Below are 22,554 nucleotides of genomic sequence, written 5' to 3' on the forward strand. Positions count from 1 at the left end.
GTGAGAAAATTATTATTATGAAATATTTTATGCCTTATCATAGAACAAATCATTCCCTGTCAGTCAAAATACCATTTACAAAATCTTTTAACACTGAATCAACAAGTTACACTGATCTCAATGCTCTAAGGTCATTTCAGGATTTTCACCAGCTCACAGTCGTTTTCACAGCTGCGTTGCCAAACAGCTAACCTTCACTACAGCTGTTTCCTCAGCACGGCTGTTTTGCCAGCACAGCAAGCCCACGGCTGAATCTGTTGAAACTGAAGCCCAAACAAACACAGCCTTTGTACTGCATGGCCGGTGTAGGCCGGTGAGCCGTTTCTGATCGCTATTTCTTTTCTCCGGAATCATTAGCTTAGCTTGGCAGCTGCTTACGTGTAATAATATAGAATGCGCGCGTGTGACGGTATGATTAGACGAACCTGTCCTTTCTCTGCTCTCGCGTTATCTGCAAGAGTGACCCAAGGAAAAAAGGTACGGCGGAATCGATCCGTGACGGAGATCGCTGGCTTCATGATGGCCTGTCCAATTTCATCATGACGTCCGTCTGGACCAAAGAGAAACAAATGAATGCTGGCCGCCCAAGCGTGGCAATGAACGATGAACCTAGGAGTACTAGTAGCTTGGAATGAGAAGCAAACAAGAGGATTGAACGCCATAAGCGCCCCACCTAACACGTCCATTATGTCCGCGAGCGACGCGCTGTCACGACAGTGACGGACGGATTACAGAACAAAATTGCGCTGAAATGCTGAATCCAAAGATCGAACAAGGTGGCTTTGGTCTGGCAGCGCTCTTCGACTATACGGTCTCAGGGTCTGGAGTGAAAACTCGCGTGTGCTTCCTTTACTTAGGTGCGGGCATCCGGACAGCAGGCACGTCGGACTCCGACACCCCACGCCCACTAAATCCGTCCTCTCCGTTTTATTTTCTTCCACTCCGCCATTTCTCCTCTTTGCTTTGCATCCACACCCTTCACCTTCGCCGCCGCCGTTGTACCCTCCGACCGTCACACATGCATTGTTGGACGTTCGCAATCAGCACAGACGCGCCCGCTCGCCTTTTACAATGGTGTTGTCCACCCTGAAGCCGTTTGTACCCAGGTACACTCCGCCACCCTGCCGACGACCTCCATGGCGGTCACCACGCCCGGCAGGTGTTTGGTCAAATGTCATTAAGCTTATTTTTTGGACGCCGTGTCGTTTTTTCATAGTAAGAAGGATGACAGGGTACTCGACCATGGAGGATGAGTTGCTGTGCGATGTGTGGTTGGCCATATCCGCGGATTTTGTAGGCAGGAGCAGGGGGGCTTTCTGACAGCAAGTGCATGAATCATTTCACGCACGAAAGCACATTGCGCCCTACGACATGCATATCATCCAGAAAACATGCTCTGACGGAGACCGGGTAGATCGGCACGGCGGAGGAGAAGGCTGAGCTCGGCGCCATTCCCTGCGTACGGCGGAGAGAAAACTCGCGGCTCTAGAGATCCACTCAAATTGAGGAGGTTGGGAAGAGTCTGGTGCGAGCCGAATTACCGGCGAATGGCACTCGTGGACAGTCATCGAGGTGACACAGGAACAACCTAAGGCAGTGAGCACGGAAGCACGGATCTGCGCGATGGACACAGCAGCGGTGGTGAAGAGGGACAACTCTGGTTAGGCCTCGAAGCTCTGAACTGGAAAGATGAATCCACGGGCCCTATCTGGAATTAGAGTGTGCACCGGGGAATGAAGTCTGCGATGAGAGAAGGCGAGGCGGAGACGAGGCCGCCAGAGGCGGCCGGACTACCGTCGCCGCTTCATCAATCCTCGCCCAACGGACGTCCTGGGACACATCAGATCCTTTCGTTCTCTCCTAGTACCCTGGCGGCGGCGCCGTCAGGAGGAAAGAAGGGGTCGACGCCGGACTACCGCCGCCGCTTCATCAATCCTCGCCCAACGGACGTCCTGGGACACATCATATCCTTCCGTTCTCTCCTAGTACCCTGGCGGCGGCGCCGTCAGGAGGAAAGGAGGGGTCGACGGGATCGGGTGGTGACCGCGGCGACCTGCCGTGCGGTGAGATCGGACGGGAGGAGGCACGATGGGTGCAATGGCGGGCGTTCTTCTCCGACGGGACAGATCCTGTCATTTGGATCGAAGGACGTCTTCATTTTACTCCGTGTTCGCAATGGATGGTTCTCCTTGATCTGGAGAACGATGTCCTCGCTGGCGATTTTTCTCCCGGACGGCGACATGATTGAGGTTGGTTTTAAATTCAAACTTGATTTTTATGACGTGGTTGTTGGTGAATGTGTGCAGGTGGATGTGCAACCGAAGGCACAGGAGATGATCGATCTGACGGAGCCGATGGTTCATGCACGACCGGGAGGGCGGTTTTGGGCGCTTCTGGAGAGCGACGATGAGGAGCAGGTCGAGGGTCATGTCCCCATGAAGAATGCCGGATTGCCCCTGGCCTCGCAGAGCGCTGGTTCGTCGCCGGAGGTCAAGATCAAGACCGATCGGCGTCGTTCTTCAGTTCAAACTTCCAAACCGGCCATGAAGCCGTGGAGCGGACCGATTCCTAAGGTAATGAGAGAACCGGTAACGTTGTCAGATTTCTTGCCGGAAAACTGGACTCTTGTCACGCGGAAGAAGCAGAAGAAACGGCGGCCGGCGGCGGCGCAGGCGCCGGAGCCGGCGATTGACCGATCGTGCGTGATCCGGGCGGAGCGGATCTCACGTTTGAAATTGCTGCTGGGATCTGACGGGCTGGAAACAGTGGGCCGCTGTGCGGGTGCGCCTGCGACTGGGCCGTCGGGTCAGGGAGAATTGGATGCGCGCGGGCCGGGATTAGCGGGGCTAGTGGCCCAGGCAAAACCGGCTGGCGGCGAGCGGGCTGTGGAGGCTAGCGTGCATGAGATCGCATCGGATCGAGTGCCATCGCATGCACGATCGTGTTTTCCCTGCAGAAATGTAGTTGTCGCTAGGGTTCGCCGCGGCGGACGGATTGGTTTTCTACCTGCTGTGCGTGGACGTGCGAGGCGGGTGTCGGGCCACTGTGGAGCGCTTGCGACGTTGGCCGGCGAGGACGTGATGCCGCCCAAGGCTCCGCCACCGACGAAGGCTCCGCCACTTGCGAAGGCGGCGCCGGGGGCTGCTACTGCGGCTGTGGCGGTCTCGGGTGCGGCCGCTACGGCACCAGCGCGGGCTGCGGTGCCTCCCGCCAGGGCCGCGGCGCCGCCGCCGTCAGGAGCTGCGCCCCCTCAGCCACAGCGCCCTTGGCCTCGACAGATGGCCGGCAGGCGGGGTGGAGCTGCCCATGGCGCTGTTGGCCGCGGCTCGGGCGCGTTCGCGGGTGACAGTTGCAATCCCCTCCCCCCCCCCCGTGGTCAGTGGGGGGACGATGGCTACAACGCTTACGGGCAAGGCCTTCATCGCGGTTCGGCGTCCACCGGTGGTGGGCGTGGCTATGGTTGGACGGATCAAGGTGCTGCCGGTCGAGGGTTTCAAGGACCACCCGGAAATTTTGTTGAGGGTGCGGTTGGCCCCAATAGCCGATTCCGGGGCCGCTACCGCGGTGGGCGGGGTGGTCACCGGCGCCCTCCTCCTCCGCGTAATCTGCCCGTTGCCACGGGTTCGGTCACGACCCTTGAGGAGATGCCCACCGATGGTGCTGGTCTAACTCAGGTGGCGGTGGAGACGGTTCGGGCCCTCGCTGATGTGACAGTGCCGAAGACCATTCAGCCTGCTGATGCTGCATCCGACAAAGGTACGGAGAAGTCCGGGGGTGACAAGCCGTCCAAGTGGGCGACTAAGAAGAAAAAGTTGACTTGTTTCCGGTGTGGTGAGACGGGACACTTTATGGTTGATTGCTCTGTTGAGTTATGTGATATTTGTCGGAAACCGAAGCATGTGGCGGCTGAATGTCTGCTTCTTTTAGGGCCCAAACCGACGGTTAACATTTATGGGCTCTGTTGCTCTGAGTTGATGTTCTTTGAGTCACCAAGTGTGGCTCCGGTGGCTCCTGTCATTGAAACTTCCTTCCCATGTGTGGTTAAGGTGGTTCATGGACCTCTCACTGAAGCTCAGATTATTCAGCAGTTGCGGGAGTTGGCACCGGGGAATTTTCACTGGTCTCTGTTGAAGTTATCAGATCAGACTTACAATGTGGACTTCCCTTCTAAGGAGGATCAGATGAGAATTCTCAAGTTTGGCATGAGTAGAGTTACTGGTACAAGTTTTGTGTTACAGTTTGATGCGTGGAAAAAGAAGGAGCCTCAGGGTACGCCGCTGACTCAGATTTGGGTTCGTTTTTCGGGGGCGCCATCTGAACCCCTGGATAACTTCTTGGTCACTTGGAGCCTGGGATCCTTGCTCGGCAAGACGAAGCAGGTGGATATGCCCTTCACGCGTGCTCATGGTGTGGCGCGCTTGCTGGTTAGTGTGGCTAATATTGAGTTCTTGCCGGATGCGGTAAGATGGACTCACGAGGGCGTTGCTTATATGTTGGACGTCGAGTATGAGGAACCTGATCTGTTTTAGGAATTTGAGGAGATACATCATATGGACACTTCTGAGGGGGGAGGTGCTCCTGGGAACCAGGATGGTAGTGCACAAAATGATGGTGACAAGGCTTCAGGGCCTGCGGATTCGTCCAAGGCAGGAGAGTCTGCTCAGGGGAAATCACCGAGTTCTGTTCCGTATAACATGGTACAACTTGGATCCTTAGGAGCTTTCTCAGCGCCTCCTCGTCTTTGGAGTGATCGCGTGGATATGGATGATCCGTCGGAACAATTGTCGTCGGCGATTGCGGGGTTTGACTCTTTTTTGGTCTTGGACGGACTGGGAGGAACCAGGGGGCGGGAGGTTCACGTTACTCCACCTTTACCTAGGCTGGAGGTGACAGTTGCGCTGCCAGGTTCGGCGGGAGTGGGCGGGCGGGAGGTCCGGCCCTCATCTGCTACTTCTTCACCTGCCTCGGGGGGGGGGGGCAAGGCTTGCTCGGTGGCTATGGGCTCCCTGGAGGTTCTAGCGGGTTTGGGTGGGCCATGCGGGCAGGAGGCCTGCGCACCACCTTCTCCCTTCCTGGTGATACGCTCCCCGATGTCTACTGCGGCGCCATCACCGGCCGGTGGAGGCGGCCAGGGGTCTCCCGCTGTTTCACTTGCGGCTTCGCCCGCCTCAGGTGCTTCCACAGGTGCTGGTGCGGCGCCAGTGGTTGGTGGGGTTCCGGTGGCGTTTCCGGGATCTGGACACCGGCCAAGACCGCGAGAGGCCTCGAGGACGCTTGGTGATCTTTCGGCTGATCCTGTTCAGTTGCGTTCTGTTGGGGGTCGGGCAGGCGGTCCTACCCCCAATAGGGCCACGAGGGAGGAGGTCATAGCTTTTGGCGGGATCCCAGATCCTGTTTCTGAGGGGCGGCGGATAAGCAGCCGTCTCCAGGAGCAACCGGATGTGGACGACATGCAGCTACGGTGCGCTTTGCGAGCGGCCAAGCTTCGTGACATTGAGGTCACTACTGGTATGTCTGTCAATTTGTCTAATTTGATTTTGCATTTTTCCAATGATGAGATAGTTCATAATGCAAATCAATTAGGGGTCTCCCTAGGTAGTAATGATACTGAGATCAATAATTCCGTCAATGATATTCTCGATCTCGAAGCGGAGCGCGCTTTGGAGATGATTCGTAACATAGTTGCGGTTGAACCCATGAATGATCACGACATAGAGGCGTTGGGAGTTAGGGCTCTTGATAGCCTATGTGCGGATCTGGCCCCTGAGGTACAGGAGGATGAGGGACTCGATTCCCCCTTGGCTTCAAGCCATGTAGACATTCCAGAGGATAAATCCCCAGAGCCCGGTTTTGAGGACCGGCAGGTGGAGCCGTATAAGCCTAAGCGGAAGTGGAAACGGAAGGTTTATCCAGTTTCGGCTGTGCGTAGAAGTGCTAGGATCCGTACCTCTAAAAAATTTCATGATGAAATATGAGAGGAATTTTTTGGAATAGTAGAGGTCTTAAAGACTTGGCTAAAAGAAGGTTTCTAGCGGAAGCGTCTATTGACTACCACTTGGATTTTATTGCCCTATCCGAGACTGGAAGGGACAACTTTACGCCCCAATTCCTTAGTACTTTATCCGGAGGTATTGATTTTGACTGGCACTGTTTACCTCCAAGAGGAAGGTCCGGCGGGATCCTACTCAGAGTTAGGTGTGACTCGTTGGAAGTGCGGAGTGTGGTCATGGGGGATTTTGCGGTAAAATTTCGGGTCAGATCAAAGGTCGATGGGTTCAATTGGGCTTTAGTGGCGGTTTATGGGGCCGCGCAGCCAGAACTCAAACCAGATTTTCTGGCTGACCTAGTTCGTATTTGTGGTAGCGAGCAACTCCCAATCCTAGTTGGGGGGGGGATTTTAACATTATTCGAAGGAGGGAGGAGAAGAATAATGATAATTTTGACGGCAGGTGGTCGTTCATGTTCAATAACATAATCGAAAGCTTGGATCTAAGAGAGATAGAGCTATCTGGTAGGAAATTCACTTGCGCTAATTCTCTACCTAACCCGACTTTTGAGAAGCTGGACCGTGTTCTCACTAGTGTCGAATGGGAACAAAAGTTCCCGCTCGTAACAGTCCAGGCATTATCGCGCGGAATTTCGGATCACACCCCGTTGCTAGTTGATTCTGGCGATCCATCTCACGTGGGGAATAAGAATATCTTTTCTTTTGAGCTCTCGTGGTTTGATAGAGAAGGGTTCTTTGAGATGGTTGCTAGAGAATGGGAGAAAGATTCAGGAGGAAGGTCTTCTATCGAGAGATGGCAGAATAAGATTAGGCATCTGCGAAGTTTCCTGCGGGGATGGGCTAAACATACACATGGGATTTATAAGGCTGAGAAGGAAAGACTCCTTTTACTTATTCAGTCCCTAGACTTAAAAGCCGAATCCACTATTTTAGATACCAGTGAGCTGGAAGCTAAGGTAGAGGCGGAATTAAGGCTGAAAGATCTCCTTCGGGAGGAGGAATTGAAGTGGGCATTGCGAGCTAAGGTTCGCAAGATCATCCAAGGGGATGACAACACTCAGTTCTTCCATATGATTGCCAATGGCAAGCACCGCAAGAAGAGGATATTTCAGCTTGAGCAGGAAGAGGGGACGATTGTAGGTCAAGAGAATCTGAAAGTATATATTACGAATTTCTATAAGCAGCTGTTTGGGCCGCCGGAAGATAACTATGTGTCCTTAGATGAGACCAGAATTGAGGATGTACCTCAACTTGCGCCGGACGAGAATGGAGTCTTGACTACCCCTTCTACGGAGAAAGAGGTGTTTGAAGCTATTTCACAAATGAAGAACAATAAGGCTCCCGGGCCGGATGGCTTCCCGGCGGAGTTTTATAAAAAATGTTGGCATATCATCAAAGGAGACTTACTCCCAATGTTCCATGATCTTTTGTCTGGACAGCTTCAGTTGTTTCAACTTAATTTTGGAACGATTACTTTACTCCCCAAGAAGATAGAGGCTGTTCGTATTGAGCAGTTCAGGCCCATCTGTCTTCTTAATGTAAGTTTCAAAATTTTCACCAAGGTCAGGACTAATAGACTTACGCAAATTGCGCACTCTGTTGTGCAGCCGTCCCAAACCGCTTTCATGCCACACAGAAACATCCTGGAAGGGGCTGTCGTTCTGCATGAAACACTCCATGAAATCCACTCAAAAAAACTAGATGGAGTTGTTTTCAAAGTGGACTTTGAGAAGGCAAATGACAAGGTCAAATGGCCATTCCTTCAGCAGGCGTTGCGAATGAAAGGTTTTGATCAGGCCTGGAGACACCAGGTAGATTCCTTCACGCAAAAAGGGAGTGTTGGAATTAAAGTGAATGATGACATATGTCACTATTTCCAAACACACAAAGGACTGAGGCAAGGGGATCCGATGTCTCCTGTCCTTTTCAACATAGTGGCTGATATGTTGGCAATTCTTATAGGAAGGGCCAAGGATGCAGGTCAGGTAGGAGGCCTCATCCCGCACTTAGTAGACGGAGGTGTATCCATTCTACAATATGCCGATGATACTATCATTTTCATGGAGCACGACTTGGCAAAAGCTCGCAACATGAAGCTCGTGTTATGCTTGTTCGAACAATTGTCCGAGTTAAAGATTAACTTCCATAAGAGCGAGTTGTTCTATTTCGGAAGAGCTAATGATGAACAAGATGCGTACAGGCAATTGTTCGGGTGTGAATCGGGGGCTTTACCTTTCACGTATTTAGGTATACCAATTCACCATCGTAAGCTCACCACCAAAGAATGGAAGTGCATTGAGGATCGTTTTGAGAAGAAATTGAGCTGCTGGAAAGGCAAGTTGATGTCATACGGAGGACGATTAATTCTGATTAATTCGGTACTCACGAGTATGCCCATGTTTCTTCTCTCGTTCTTCGAGGTTCCGGTGGGAGTCCGGAAGAGGCTAGATTTCTATCGATCATGATTTTTTGGCAGAGTGATGAAGTTAAGCGAAAATACAGACTTGCTAAATGGGACATCATCTGTAGGCCGAAAGACCAAGGGGGTCTTGGTATTGAGAATCTGGAAGTGAAGAACAGATGTCTCCTTAGCAAGTGGTTGTTTAAGCTTTCTGTCGAGTCGGAGGCCACTTGGGCTCAGATCTTGCGGAACAAGTACCTTCACTCTAGAACCTTGTCCCAGGTGACAGTGAGACCGACTGATTCGCCTTTTTGGAAAGGATTGATGAGAGTTAAATCACTCTTTTTCAACAGGACGAGATTCTTAGTTGGAAACGGTACTGCTACGAGGTTTTGGGAGGATACATGGCTAGGGGAGACGCCCCTCACACTCCAATATCCTTCCTTGTATAACATTGTTCAGCGTAGAGATGCCAACGTTGCAACAGTGATGCAGTCCATTCCGCTTAATATCCAGTTTAGGAGGACGCTAGTGGGGACCCGTTGGGAAGTTTGACTCCATCTTATTAGAAGATTGATGGATGTTCAGCTGTCTCAACGGCCCGATCAGTTGTGCTGGAAATTATCTAAGAATGGCGAATTTTTGGTTAAATCCATGTATTTGGATGTTATCAACTCTAGTGTGATTCCTAGATCGAAACATGTTTGGAAAGTCAAAGTTCCTTTAAAAATCAAAGTGTTTATGTGGTTTGTGCATAAACAAGTTATTTTAACGAAGGATAATTTAGCAAAACGCAATTGGACAGGATCTACCAGATGTAGTTTCTGCGACCAACACGAATCCATCAAACATCTCTTTTTGGATTGTCCCTTAGCAAAAACTTTGTGGCGGTCGGTCCACATAGCTTTTAACATTACACCACCGAATTCCATCAATACGTTATTTGAGACGTGGCTTGATGGGATTAATTTTGATACTGTGAGACATATTCGTGTGAGAGTGTGTGCTTTATTATGGGCAATCTGGAATTGCAGAAATGATTTGGTTTTTAACAGAACAACAAATATTCATTTTTTGCAGGTTATATTCAGGGACACTGCGTTGATCCGTATGTGGTCGCTACTCACTCCGACGGAGGCCAGGGAGCGTTTGGTTACTGTGTCTACCCGATGGGAGATGGTAGCTCGGGGTATTTTCAACCGGTTTGGATGGCGGTCATGTAATAGGATAGGCATGTAGTGCTCTCCTCTTTCTATGCCAGCCGGTTGTGGTTTTTCATTTTTCACTGTTCAGCTCTGGTGGAGCCTTTTTACCCTTTTTGTTCTGAGACTTGGAGACCTATGTTGGATTTTTTGCTTATTAATAATATTAGCCGTATGCATCATTCAGATGCAGAGGCTGGGGCTGGGGCATACCCCCTTTTTCGAAAAAAAACATTGTGAGGTCGTTATCGTATCGATGGTACACCACCCAGACCATCGACACCGAGTTTTGTCACGTAGTTGCTCAGCTGGAGGCAAGGTGGTCATTGCACACGGTAGAGGAGGAGGTCGTAAGTTTTGCTTCTTCTTCCTAAACTTGTTGGTTGAATCATCTATTCACTCAATGTTGCTCTACACATTGTGTAGCTCGTACGCGTTGCCATGATGTGTCACAAAAAAGAGGGACAACCATTTACATACACATGTTGGATGAAGCTGAAGGGGCAGTATGTGTGGGACGACATGATTCATTATTGAAAAACTTGTTGGACATCGAATTTAAGACATTGTAGTAGACTTATTTGCATTCTATGTATGAATGATTTGTGCTATTTTCTATCCGAATTTTGATGAATATCAGCCGGTTTGCATGAATTCGTCCGCTAAGTCGAAACACGGTTTGAAATGTACGCGGGCAACGTTGGATGGCCGGCTCCGGCATCCATGTCCGCGGACAGGATGGATGTTGATGGTTGTTGTTGTGTGCTGCTGATTTGTTTGTATACGTTTAAACATTGGATTGTTGTACAGACCGGGTATTGATATTAACTTGATGGTAATACCCATCTATATAAGAAACATAGGATGCAAATAGAGATTACATAGAAGCACTTATACATACTTCACTCTCCTACAGATAAACCGTCACCCCAAACCGGTTGAACTAAACCCGCACGACCGTTTCCAAGTGGTGCCCTCAGGGCCCAAAAGCTCAGAACTTCAGCACACCAAGGTAAAAACCACGCGGTGTTCTAGTGAGTAACCATGTGGATAACTTGCAAAACATTACACTCCAACATCAAATATCATTCTTGTAGTTCCAAATCGTCCAACAAAAGATTGACACGCAGATTTGAGTCTTGAGTTTCCCATTCACCCCAAACATATTAAAAGATGCTAGTCGACGAAGAAAGTTTAAAAGCTACACGGACCATTCGGTACAACAAGCGTGCAAAAAGGACATTGTTTGTATCTTTGTCAACAAACAACACCTTTTCTCCACCATTTTCCATTGCGCCTCGCCAAACTATTTTAGTCAGAACCACTTCTCTACGTCTCCGCCCATCCCTCCGTCCACATCACCACCGAACAACGGCATATTGTCTATTCCGTTTTTGTTAATTTTCGTTCGTGGGCTTGGCTGGGCGGCCGGTCGATGATGCCCACTGCCACTACCAGAACCAGAAACCACCACAGCCATCATCACAATTAAAAGATTGCCGGTTACAGGCTTTAGTGTTTAGTACTCTGGATGCTGTTAGCTTAATCTGCTATTGTTAGGACGACCTGGTCCCTGTGCGAGTGTACGTGTGGTCGCTGTTTTGCATTCACTTGTTTGTCCAGCTCTGACGAACTGTTGCAGAATGGGGCCGGACAGCTCCATAATTCAGGCCGGCCGATCATGTTATGTTTAGCTTTGCAATTCCTGTCATAACTCCGCATCTCCGGTGCTATGCCTGTCCGTGCCTACACAAAGATGGAAGCTGGTGATCAGAGTAGCGTTCCGGAAGCAAACAGTACCGGCAAGATATCCTGCACTACCCTTTCTTTCATGAAGAGAGTAAACCCCAGCCCAGAGCAACCATCGATTCGGCAGCACTTGCAGTAGCATTTCAGTCTACAACTGTGGTATGTTGCTAGATGCTACATCCTACTCCCTCCGTCGGAATTAACTGTCGATGAAATGAGCCGCGAGAGTTAATTCCAAACGAAGGTAATAGTAAACAGAGCAATTTTCCCTTTGCCTTGAGTAAATGCTTACAATGCCACTCCAGGATCCACCATGTATTGCAAACAAGTTTTTTTTTGTGGGGTATATTGCAAACAAGTTCATCACGCATATCACCACCACACACACACACTCACACAACGTCAGGACCAGAATCATGGAGTTTCAAGAATGGTTCGTTCAAATGATGTAGCAGCCAGAACTGCAGAGCCTTTCATTGCTCTCAGCACACTAGTTTCGGTTCTGTATGTTCTATAAAGTTCACGAAACAATGGTACAACATGAGGATTTTGCTTATGCTCCATACACTCAGCTTATTAAGAATCCTTTTACGTAACAGGCATGCGATCCTTAAGAATGGTTGCTTGAAGCGATGCCGTTTTTCTCCAAGCGAATGGGTATGTGTGTCGTGTGTAACTGCAAAAATCACCATGTTTTAGGTTCCTTGACCTTCACCTCACTTGTGTACTGTCATACAACATAGCGATATGTGACGTATCTGCCGGCTGTCTCGCTGGGCCTGATGATCTTCACCACCTGCCCTCGTTTGAGGCCGTAGTACCTCGCAATGGGATCTGTAATCTGTATTCTTGGTAGCTGTTTTGTTCATTGCATTCAGAAGAGAGATGGGTTACATGCCGGTTAGCAAGTGCATATTTTTTCTAGCTAAGTACTGAAAAATGAAGAGGGTGTCATGCAGCAACAAGTGATAGAAGCATGAATGTGTTAGCAAACAAGCAAGATTTAGTAGCTATTGTAGTGCATCTCCCATAGATAAATATCATCAATTTTCTTAGAGTAAATTGTGTAAACATGTTGTTCTTAAAATTGTAGAGAATCTAGAACAGGCATTTAAAAGATTGTCATTATTTCTCTGACCTATATTAGTTTGTGCCTAAAATGGGTCTGATACATAACTACATACCCGTAGTTAATGGAACTGAAAGTGAACAATTTAAGATGAGTGAAACACACTGACAAAGGCAATGGTTGATGCTATAGAAAGTTGTGACAGCTTTTACTATAACTATCAAGGAAAAACATCTTGTTCCTCTGATGTTCACCATATTGCTATATCAAGGAACTAGACACTTGATTGGCTGGCTCTACTAATGCCCAAAATTAGTGCAACTTACAAGTGCTAATCAAGATTTAGTAATACCTGAGTTTCCTTTAAAGTGTACCGCGCCAATAACGTCTTCTTTTCCTCATTAGCAAGCACTTGATGCTCCGGAACAAGAACATGTTCCTTGATATTTATAAGCATTTCCGCGTCCTGTGGTTCGTTGCTTCAGTTATGAGAAGGCCAGAGGAACATAACAGATCACAGAAATGTGCCGGTTGAATCAGAGTGCATAATGGGGTGAGGTTCTGCTGTACCTGGAAAACCTCCAAGTGGATCTTTGGCTCCAGTTCTTGGAGAAACGATTTTGCAAATGGGGTGAGGTTCTGCTGCACGACCAATATAGCCCTGGAGACTTTCTCGGCGTTCATCATTTCGACGTACTTCTTGATGTGCTTCATCCCCACCTTCTCGTCGTTCGGGAAGAACACGTATATCTGATTCCAAAGAGAAAAATGACAAATCAGTGTTAGGAGACTGCCATTTCATGGCAGAACTTCACCAACATAATAGCTGAACTAGGCAGAAAATGTAGTCTTGACTGGCTCTGAATTGTCCCTAGAGATCCCTAGCAGTATCACTCATCATCAGGCAGCATGGTCGAGCTACTTGGTCGGCTAAATTCTTCCAATAGTACGTGGTCATATGTGTGTAGAATTGTAGAGGCACCAAGCGACTTGCACAACGCGCAGTCGTGCACAGCAGAGCAGAGTGCCCCCAAGCTAAGCAGCCGATGCCATGAGCACCACGAACTAAGCTTGCATCGAGCACTTGACGGCAAAACAAACACCGGTCGATCCAACAGAACAGATCGAGCAAGAGCGAGACGATGGAGCTAGGGATTCAAATCTAGCGAAGTTGTCGACCGAGAGACGGATCGCGGATGACCATCACTCCATCAGCGAAAAGGAAAAACAGAGAGCTGGATCCGTGGACGACGACTAGCTACTTTACAAGCTGAGCGGGAAGAGGAAAGCAAAGTAGGGGAGATTGGGATGAGCTGAGCCGAGCAGACCTGGTCGTTGGGGTCGTTCTTCTTGCACTTGTTGATGAGCATGTCCTCGCGGTGGAAGGACTCGCCGTACTTGCGCTGGAAGTCGCGGCGGGTCATGGACAGCTCGTGCTCCACCACCAGGTAGCCCCGGTCGCGCAGCATGTGCATCACCGTGCGCCGGATCCGGACCAGCCGCCCCACCGTCACGTCCTCCGTCACCAGGCCCGACGCCATCTCCCTCCTCCTCCTCCTCCTCCTCCGCTGCCGGCGGCGGCGGCGGCGGCTTCGGTTTCGAGGTGGAGCTGGAGCTGCCGAGCTTGACCTGCGGAGGGCGACGACGTCGGCCCACTCTGCTTTTCTCCAATCCTGCGAGTGGGTTGGCTGCGCGGATACAATATCGTCACGCGCGCCTGCAAGCTGCGTCCGCGGATGACTGGTGGGGCCCCGGCAACAGCAGTGAGCAGTGCCCAATACGGGCCGACTTTACAGCGTGTGCTCTGACTGGTCGGCTCTGTAACGTTGCTAAAAATGGAGTATCGCGCATGAAACGCTCGCTTTTTCTACCGCGATGTCACCCCCATCGTCTGCGTCTACACCCGGGCTTGGCTCGCAAGCAAGAATGTTCTGCTAGCTGCAATACCACCCATTTTTTGGTTGCACGAGAGCTGTGTACGGTCATGCCCAAAGTAGGAAAGAATGGTTGCTTCACGCTCTTGCTCCCATGGATGATAATTAGCATTAGCGTGGCTTGTTGCTCATGACCTTATGAAGGAGCCGGCATGTTCGTAATGAAGAGTAAATTGCAAAAAACTACCACATTACATGCTATTGTTCCAAAAACTACCATTTTTTTAATTTTATAAAAAACTACCACAAAAGTGGTGGGCTGTTCCAAAAACCCTAGTTGCCGAATCGTTACATTTTAAGCGCGGTTATGACATGTGGGGCCCGCCCGTCAAGGTTTTGTCGGCCAGAGGCGGACGGCGCGCATGATGACGGCCGTTAGAACGCGTCGTTCCGACCAAGTGCTTAGTCACCCACTCCCACTCTCGCTCACCCACTCCCACTCTCGCTCACCCACTCCCACTCTCTCCCCCCTCGCTCTGTTCTCCCCTTCCCTGGAACTCGCCAATGTCGCCGACCACCTCCCTTCCTCGTCGCCGGCCATGATGCCTTCTTGGAATGATGGGGATGAGAGCTCCGACGACGGCAGCATGGGGGGCAACCTGATGGACATGGAGTACTTTGTAAGCCTCATCCTCCTTCCTCTGCCATTATTCAGGGTTAGGGTTAGGGTTCAATCGATTTGAGAATTAGGGTTGATGATCTGCACATTTGTATGTATGGATTCCTTTGGTTAAGGGTTTGGTTTAGCCAGTGCTTGATGGATCTGCAACTATTGGATGCATTGGTTGTCTGATCTACCTTGTACTCTATGTAGGACACACCTGACACCATCCCTGAGCCATTGTGGTGTGGTGCTCCCATGGAGGAAGTTGCCAAGTTCACTCTGCACCAGATGATGCCTAGGAAGTGTACTGCTTTTGAAGGTGCTAACACTGGGAGGAGGTTCTATGGATGCCCTGTTCAGGTGAGTAATGTAGTAAATCAATAGCTCATTGTTATCTGAAGTCAGTGTTCTTATTTGCAGAGAGTGGTTTTCTACTTGATATATGAAGTCAGTGATTCATTTATGCTTTGTGGTTATCAGTTATGCTTAGTGGATCCAGTTATGCTGGATGGATTCAGTTATTGTGTACTGGTTAGAAGATTGCAGAAAGTGGTTTTCAAAATATTTGGCACTGGATTCAATTATGCTAAGTGTTGGTTTCTGTTTAAGTAGAGTGCAGAAATGCTCTGCATTTGTAGCTAGAGTGCAGAAATGCTCTCTATCTCTATTTCAAAATAGTTGGCACTGGATTGATTTATGAATGTGTATATATATCCTCTCTAGCTTAATTCTGTATATATCCTCTATATATTAACTGTATTGAATTGCATATATTTCTGAATTTGAACATCTCCTCCTTGTATATTAACTCTGTTTTAACTGTTTTAACTAAATTTAGTACTGAATTTATGCATTTTCTTAAGTATGTGTTGTCTGATAAAAAATAATTTATTTCTGAATTTAATATCGTTGTTTGAGTTAACATGGAGGTGTGAACTGTGGTGTAGTTAAGTGGGTTGATCCAGTACACCCTCATATACTGAAGAACTGCCTCATCAAGCTGTGGGAATTGTTCCATGAGCAAAACCTTGGCAGTATTCAAGACAAGAATGGATATGATGCTGAGTTAGCCAAGTTGATGAAGGAGAAGGATCATCTATGTGAGGAGTGTTGGAATATGTCGAGAGTTGGAATATACGCTTTGATAGTGTGATCAAAGCATATGGTTTTATACAGACTTTTGGAGAAGCCTGTATTTACAAGAAAGTGAGTGGGAGCTCTGTAGCATTTCTAATATTATATGTAGATGCCATATTGTTGACTGGAAATGATACAGAATTTCTGGTAGCATAAAAGGATACTTGAATAAGAATTTTTCAATGAAAGACCTCGGTGAAGCTACTTATATATTGGGCATCAAGATCTACAGAGATATATCAAGACGCTTAATTGGACTTTCACAAAGCACATACCTTGATAAAGTTTTGAAGAAGTTCAAAATGGATCAGTCAAATAAAGGGTTCTTGCCTGTGTTACAAGGTGTGAAATTGAGTCAGACTCAATGCCCGACCACTGCAAAAGATAGAGAGAAAATGAAAGTCATTCCCTATGCCTCAGCCATAGGTTCCATCATGTATGCAATGCTGTGTACCAGACATGATGTGTGCCTTGCTATAAGTATAGCAGGGAGGTACCAAAGTAATCCAGGAGTGGATCACCGGACAACGGTCAAGAACATCCTGAAATACCTGAAAAGGACTAACGATATCTTCCTCGTTTATGGAGGTGACAAAGAGTTCGTCGTAAATGGTTACGTCGATGCAAGCTTTGACTCTGATCCCGATGACTCTAAGTCGCAAACCGGATACGTATTTATATTGAATGGTGGAGCTGTTAGTTGGTGCAGTTCCAAGCAGAGCGTCGTGGCGGGACCTATGTGTGAAGCGGAGTACATAGCTGCTTCGGAAGCAGCAAATGAAGGAGTCTGAATGAAGGAGTTCATATCCGATATAGGTGTTATACCTAGTGCATCAGGTCCAATGAAAATCTTTTGTGACAATACTCACTACTGGAATCAGGAACTTTGCCGTTAGCCGTTCTTTGCCGTCAGCTAGCGGATGGCAAACAAGCTCTTTGCCATCAGCTTGAAGAAAACTGATGGCAAAGAAGCAGCTGACGGCAAAGAAAGTGTTTGCCGTCAGCCCCGTCTTTGCCGTCAGCTAGCTGACGACATAGAACCTTTGCCTTCCGCTAGCGGACGGCAAAGAGGCAGGGTGGGCCGATATTGAGGGGCAGCTAACGGGCACTTTCTTTGCCGTCAGCTAGCTAATGGCAAAGAAACTTTGCCGTCCGCTAGCAGACGGCAAAGAAAGTGGCCAAACTAACATCCGTTAGCTAGGCTCTTTGCCGTCAGCTAGCGGACGACAAAGAGCTATGCCCTATATGTATCAACACGTCGCGCCCTGCCCCTCTCTCTCCCTCCCCTTGTCCCAACCCCGCACCGCCGCCCCGCCCCCCCGCCGCGCAGCCCCGGGCCACGTCCCCGCCCCGCCCCGCCGCGCCGCCACGCCCCGGGCCGCCCCGTCCCGCCCCGCCCTGCCCCGCCACGCCCGGGCCTCCTCGCCGCCCCGGCCGCCCCGCCCCTCCGCGCCGGCCCGCCTTGCCCCGACCGCCCGCCGAGCCGCCCCGACGCACCGCCTCGCCGCCCCGGCCGCTCCCCCCCGCCGTGCCGCCCCGGCCGCTCCAAGGTGAGACATTTTCATTTTCTTCTTCTATTTTTTAGATTTAGTTTAATTTAGTTTAGGATTTGTTTTGTTTAGTTAGTTTACTTTAGGTTTAGTTTAGTTTAGTTTAGGTCAAGTTTCTGGTTTAGTTTAGTTAGTTTAGTTTAGGTTTAGTTTAGTTTACTTTAGGTTAAGTTTCTGGTTTATCTTGAACATGTGAAATTTGTTGTTATTTTTTTAGTTCAAGCATTTGTTCCCGCTTCGACGTCGACGATGCCTATCCCGCATCCTCGTCGTCGACTCGGCGGAGGAGGCCTGCTTGATCAGAGGGGCCATGTCCGAGACTGGGCTCCGCCGGGCTGGTACTGGGAGGTTCTTCCTTCCGGGGGGCGCAGGTTGGTGAGGAGCCAGCCCGTCGTTGACCCGAACCTTGTTTGGTGGCGGTCGCGTGGGCCAGTGACGGTGCCGAGGCTTTCGTACACCGCGGAGGTGGTACGTCACCGTGTCAGCGAGGAGCACGAGCACGTCCATTGCTACATGGTTGCGTTGGAGGGCAGGTTCGACAATACCTGGCAGGTTCTTCAGGGATCTCACTAGAGCTATGATCCTGTGATGGTTCCTTCTCTTTGGGTGTCCACCGCCCGCGCCGATACCCATCGTTCGCTACGGTTCTAGTTGTATTAGCGATGCTATATGTATGATACTATTCGAGATGTATTAGTGATAATATTCGACGATGTACGGATGCAAGAGATGATGTAGTTTTGCTTATTGAATGCATGCTAATTTAGTTTACCCGGGGACGAGCGGGTTAGGGGGTTCCTCGGTGTCGATGGTACCTTAGCAAGTGTCATCAGTGCGAGATACATGTGGCCGTCGGTGTCGAACACAACATCCATGTCCCACAAGTGACACAGGGGTCCTGCGTCCCACAGCAACAGTTCTCGACGTCGATGGCGGTCGAACACCATCGCGATTTTGTCTGGCAGCCTCTGAGATGACGATTGAAAGCTAAGTGTTGAAACTTGAAACACCCAAACTGACTCAAGTCGGTTTGGTTGTTTGAAATTTCAAAACTTGGCTTTAATCCTCATTGCAGAGGCTGCCAGACAAATTTGCCAAGGTGTTCGACCGTCATCGGCCACCAGAACTATTGTTGCGGGACGCCGGGCGCCGGCGTCACTTGTGGGACGTGGATCTAGTGTTCAACGCCGAGCGCCTCATGTATCTTGCACCGATGATACTTGCTATTTAGGGTTCTATCGACGCCGAGGAACCCCTAACCCGCTCGTCCTGTTGTAAATATTTAGTTAGGTTGACGGAAAAATCAATATTGCTATGAAACTCATCTTTCAATTTAAATATGCAGTTTTTTCGTCGCTGCGAGGGTCTAGTATTCGACGAGCTCCACCCCTGCATTCGTGGGTTAGCACAAATGACATCTCCTCCCCCCCTTGATTTGCCCTGTTCCGGTCTTCGTGCCGATGAAACTTGCTAGCTATAGGTGTCTTCAATCATCAGTATGCGTGACCACTATGCGTCTCCCGTTTGAAAGGGTTACATCTAAAAATATGCATGCATTTGCATATTTATAACCGTGATTCTTTAGAATTGTCCAACGTTATCCATGGACAGCCCGAATATGTGTAGATTGGGTTCGTTTTCCCATATGCTCTGCTCCGGATCCGATGCAGAATTTTGTCAGTGCCTGATACGTCTCCAACGTATCTATAATTTTTGATTGTTCCATGCTATTATATTATCCATCTAGGATGTTTTATATGCATTTATATGCTATTTTATATGATTTTTGGGACTAACCTATTAACCTAGAGCCCAGTGCCAGTTCTTGTTTTTTCCTTGTTTTTTAGTATCGCAGAAAAGGAATATCAAACGGAGTCCAATTGACCTGAAAATTTATGGAGATTATTTTTGGACCAGAAGAAGCCCACGGAGCATCGGAGATGGACCAGAAGAGTCCCAAGGCCACCACGAGGGTGGAGGGCGTGCCCTACCCCCTGGGCGTGCCCCTACCTCGTGGCTGCCTCGTGGACCCCCCCTGACTTGTTCCCGACGCCAAAACCTCTTATATATCCCCAAACTTCCAGAACATAACCTAGATCGGGAGTTCCGCCGCCGCAAGCCTGTGTAGCAACCAAAAACCAATCGGGACCCTGTTCCGGCACCCTGCCGGAGGAGGGAATCATCACCGATGGCCATCTTCATCATCCCGGCGCTCTCCATGACGAGGAGGGAGTAGTTCACCCTTGGGGCTGAGGGTATGTACCAGTAGCTATGTGTTTGATCTCTCTCTCTCTCTCTCTCTCTCTCTCTCTCTCTCTCCTGTTCTTGATATGGCACGATCTTGATGTATCGCGAGCTTTGCTATTATAGTTGGATCTTATGATGTTTCTCCCCCTCTATATTCTTGTAATGGATTGAGTTTTCCCTTTGAAGTTATCTTATCGGATTGAGTCTTTAAGGATTTGAGAACACTTGATGTATGTCTTGCATGTGCTTATCTGTGGTGACAATGGGATATTCACGTGATTCACTTGATGTATGTTTTGGTGATCAACTTGTGGGTTCTGTGACCTTGTGAACTTATGCATAGGGGTTGGCACACGTTTTCGTCTTGACTCTCCGGTAGAAACTTTGGGGCACTCTTTGAAGTTCTTTGTGTTGGTTGAGTAGATGAATCTGAGATTGTGTGATGCATATCGTATAATCATACCCACGGATACTTGAGGTGACATTGGAGTATCTAGGTGACATTAGGGTTTTGGTTGATTTGTGTCTTAAGGTGTTATTTTACTATGAACTCTAGGGTTGTTTGTGACACTTATAGGAATAGCCCAATGGATTGATCAGAAAGAATAACTTTGAGGTGGTTTCGTACCCTACAATAATCTCTTCGTTTGTTCTCCACTGTTAGTGACTTTGGAATTACTCTTTGTTGCATGTTGAGGGATTGTTATATGATCAAATTATGTTATTATTGTTGAGAGAACTTGCACTAGTGAAAGTATGAACCCTAGGCCTTGTTTCGAAGCATTGCAATACCGTTTACGCTCACTTTTACCACTTGTTACCTTGCAGTTTTTATATTTTCAGATTACAACAATCTATATCTACCATCCATACTGCATTTGTATCACCATCTCTTCGGTGAACTAGTGCACCTATACAATTTACTATTGTGTTGGGTGTGTTGGGGACACAAGAGACTCTTTGTTATTTGGTTGCAGGGTTGCTTGAGAGAGACCATCTTCATCCTAGGCCTCCCACGGATTGATAAACCTTAGGTCATCCACTTGAGGGAAATTTGCTACTGTCCTACAAACCTCTGCACTTGGAGGCCCAACAACGTCTACAAGAAGAAGGTTGTGTAGTAGACATCAAGCTCTTTTCTGGCGCTGTTGCCGGGGAGGTGAGTGCTTGAAGGTATATCTTTAGATCTTGCAATAGAATATTTTTGTTTCTTGATTTATCACTAGTTTAGTCTATAAAAGAAAACTACAAAAAAACGGAATTGAGGTTGCCTCATATGCCTCATCTTTTTAATATCTTTCGTGAAAATGATGGAAAGGAAAATTGTGCCAAAGTGTTAGAAGAAGAATGCATTAAAATGTTTGGCACTAAATCTTTGAATGATGAGCATGATTGCAATGTTGTTAGTATGAACTCTTCGAATATCCATAGTACTAATGATGATTGCACTAGTCATTATGAAAATGTCTCTTATAAGCATGTCAACTTTTGTGGAGTACATAGAGTTTGCAAGTACACACCAAATAGGGAAGATAGATTTTGCAAGAGGCATAAGTATTTAGAAACTAAATGGTTGTAAGAAAGGCTAGATGTTTGTGCTGAAAATTTAAATTTTTTCTTAGCCATCCTTGTGAACTTTGCAATGAACGTGGTCATTTAAATATCCAATGGAAATTGTTTCATGATCGAATCGTGTCCAAAAATTGTGATGAGTTGATTTCCCTTGCGCATCATAATGAACTTAGTTTGCTTGTGGGTTATGAAGAAATGAAATGTATAACTAAGGATATTCCAGAATTTTTTGTTGATAAAGTTCTTGATTTTGATCTAGAGGAAATTTCTATGTATTGTGCGGTGAATTGCATTGAAAATCCTTATATTGCCAATTACATAAAGACAAGAAAACAAATAGAAGATGAAGAGAATACTAATGAAAGGGAAGAGATTTCCCAATATCCTCCTATTCTTTCTTATGATGAATCAGGTAACGAGGAGGAGCCTTCTATTCAACCAATCTCATTAATAAGGAGCTCCAAAAAGAGGATTAAACCCATACTTAATGTGAAGAAGAAAAAGAAAAGACGGAGAAGCAAAGGTAAAAAGGTATCCCTTCCAAATGATGTTGCTCCTGTTACTCATTGTGATGATGATAATTGCTATACTATTGGTGCTATCCACACTATTAATGATGAGAGTGATTATGCTTATGATATGAAAAGGCCTAAGCTTGGGGATGCTATGTTTGATGAGAATGATATGTTTGAGAATTTATTTGCTGCAATTAATATGTGTCCCAAGCTTGGGGATGCTATGTTTTATGAAGATGATGTTTTTAACCTCCCAAGTTTTGATATGCAAATTTATTATGATGATAGGATGCCTCCTATTTATGATGATTATATTGATGAAAGTGGGTTTGGAAGAGTGTCAACTTTAGGAAGTAATGATCCCACTATTTTGGAGGGTGTTGAATCTTATTGTGACAATTATGAAAGTGGATTTGGAGAGGTCATGACTTTATTTAGTAATGATTCCACTATCTTGGAAGATGTTTCAATTGATTATGATGAAAACAAAGTTGCTACTTATGATGATTATTGTGATGACACTTATGCTATAAAAAGTAGTGATGATTGTATTTATAAAACTTGTCA

General features: G+C 47.8%; 1 protein-coding gene across 1 annotated transcript; it reads right to left on the reverse strand.

Moving 5' to 3' along the window:
• Window positions 1-11,764: 11,764 nt before the first annotated feature.
• On the reverse strand, window positions 11,765-14,118 carry LOC109731909 (DNA-directed RNA polymerases II and IV subunit 5A). Its single transcript, XM_020291083.4, has 4 exons — window positions 13,757-14,118; window positions 12,999-13,178; window positions 12,781-12,894; window positions 11,765-12,215 (listed from the first exon to the last, which is right to left on the reverse strand). The coding sequence occupies exons 1-4, from the start codon at window positions 13,967-13,969 to the stop codon at window positions 12,090-12,092; spliced, it is 633 nt and encodes a 210-aa protein (XP_020146672.1). The 5' UTR covers window positions 13,970-14,118; the 3' UTR covers window positions 11,765-12,089.
• Window positions 14,119-22,554: the final 8,436 nt, after the last annotated feature.

The sequence above is a fragment of the Aegilops tauschii genome, chromosome 3 (genome assembly GCF_002575655.3).
Source record: "Aegilops tauschii subsp. strangulata cultivar AL8/78 chromosome 3, Aet v6.0, whole genome shotgun sequence".
Lineage (NCBI taxonomy): Eukaryota > Viridiplantae > Streptophyta > Magnoliopsida > Poales > Poaceae > Aegilops > Aegilops tauschii.

What these genes read in the sequence shown, in the direction of transcription:
- LOC109731909 (XM_020291083.4), bottom strand. Translation starts at nt 13,969, where the DNA reads ATGGCGTCGGGCCTGGTGACGGAGGACGTGACGGTGGGGCGGCTGGTC. An exon ending in TCCACTTGGAGGTTTTCCAG is followed by an intron (nt 12,895 to 12,998) that starts GTACAGCAGAAC and finishes AACGAACCACAG; the next exon opens with GACGCGGAAATGCTTATAAA. An exon ending in ACACTTTAAAGGAAACTCAG is followed by an intron (nt 12,216 to 12,780) that starts GTATTACTAAAT and finishes TGAACAAAACAG; the next exon opens with CTACCAAGAATACAGATTAC.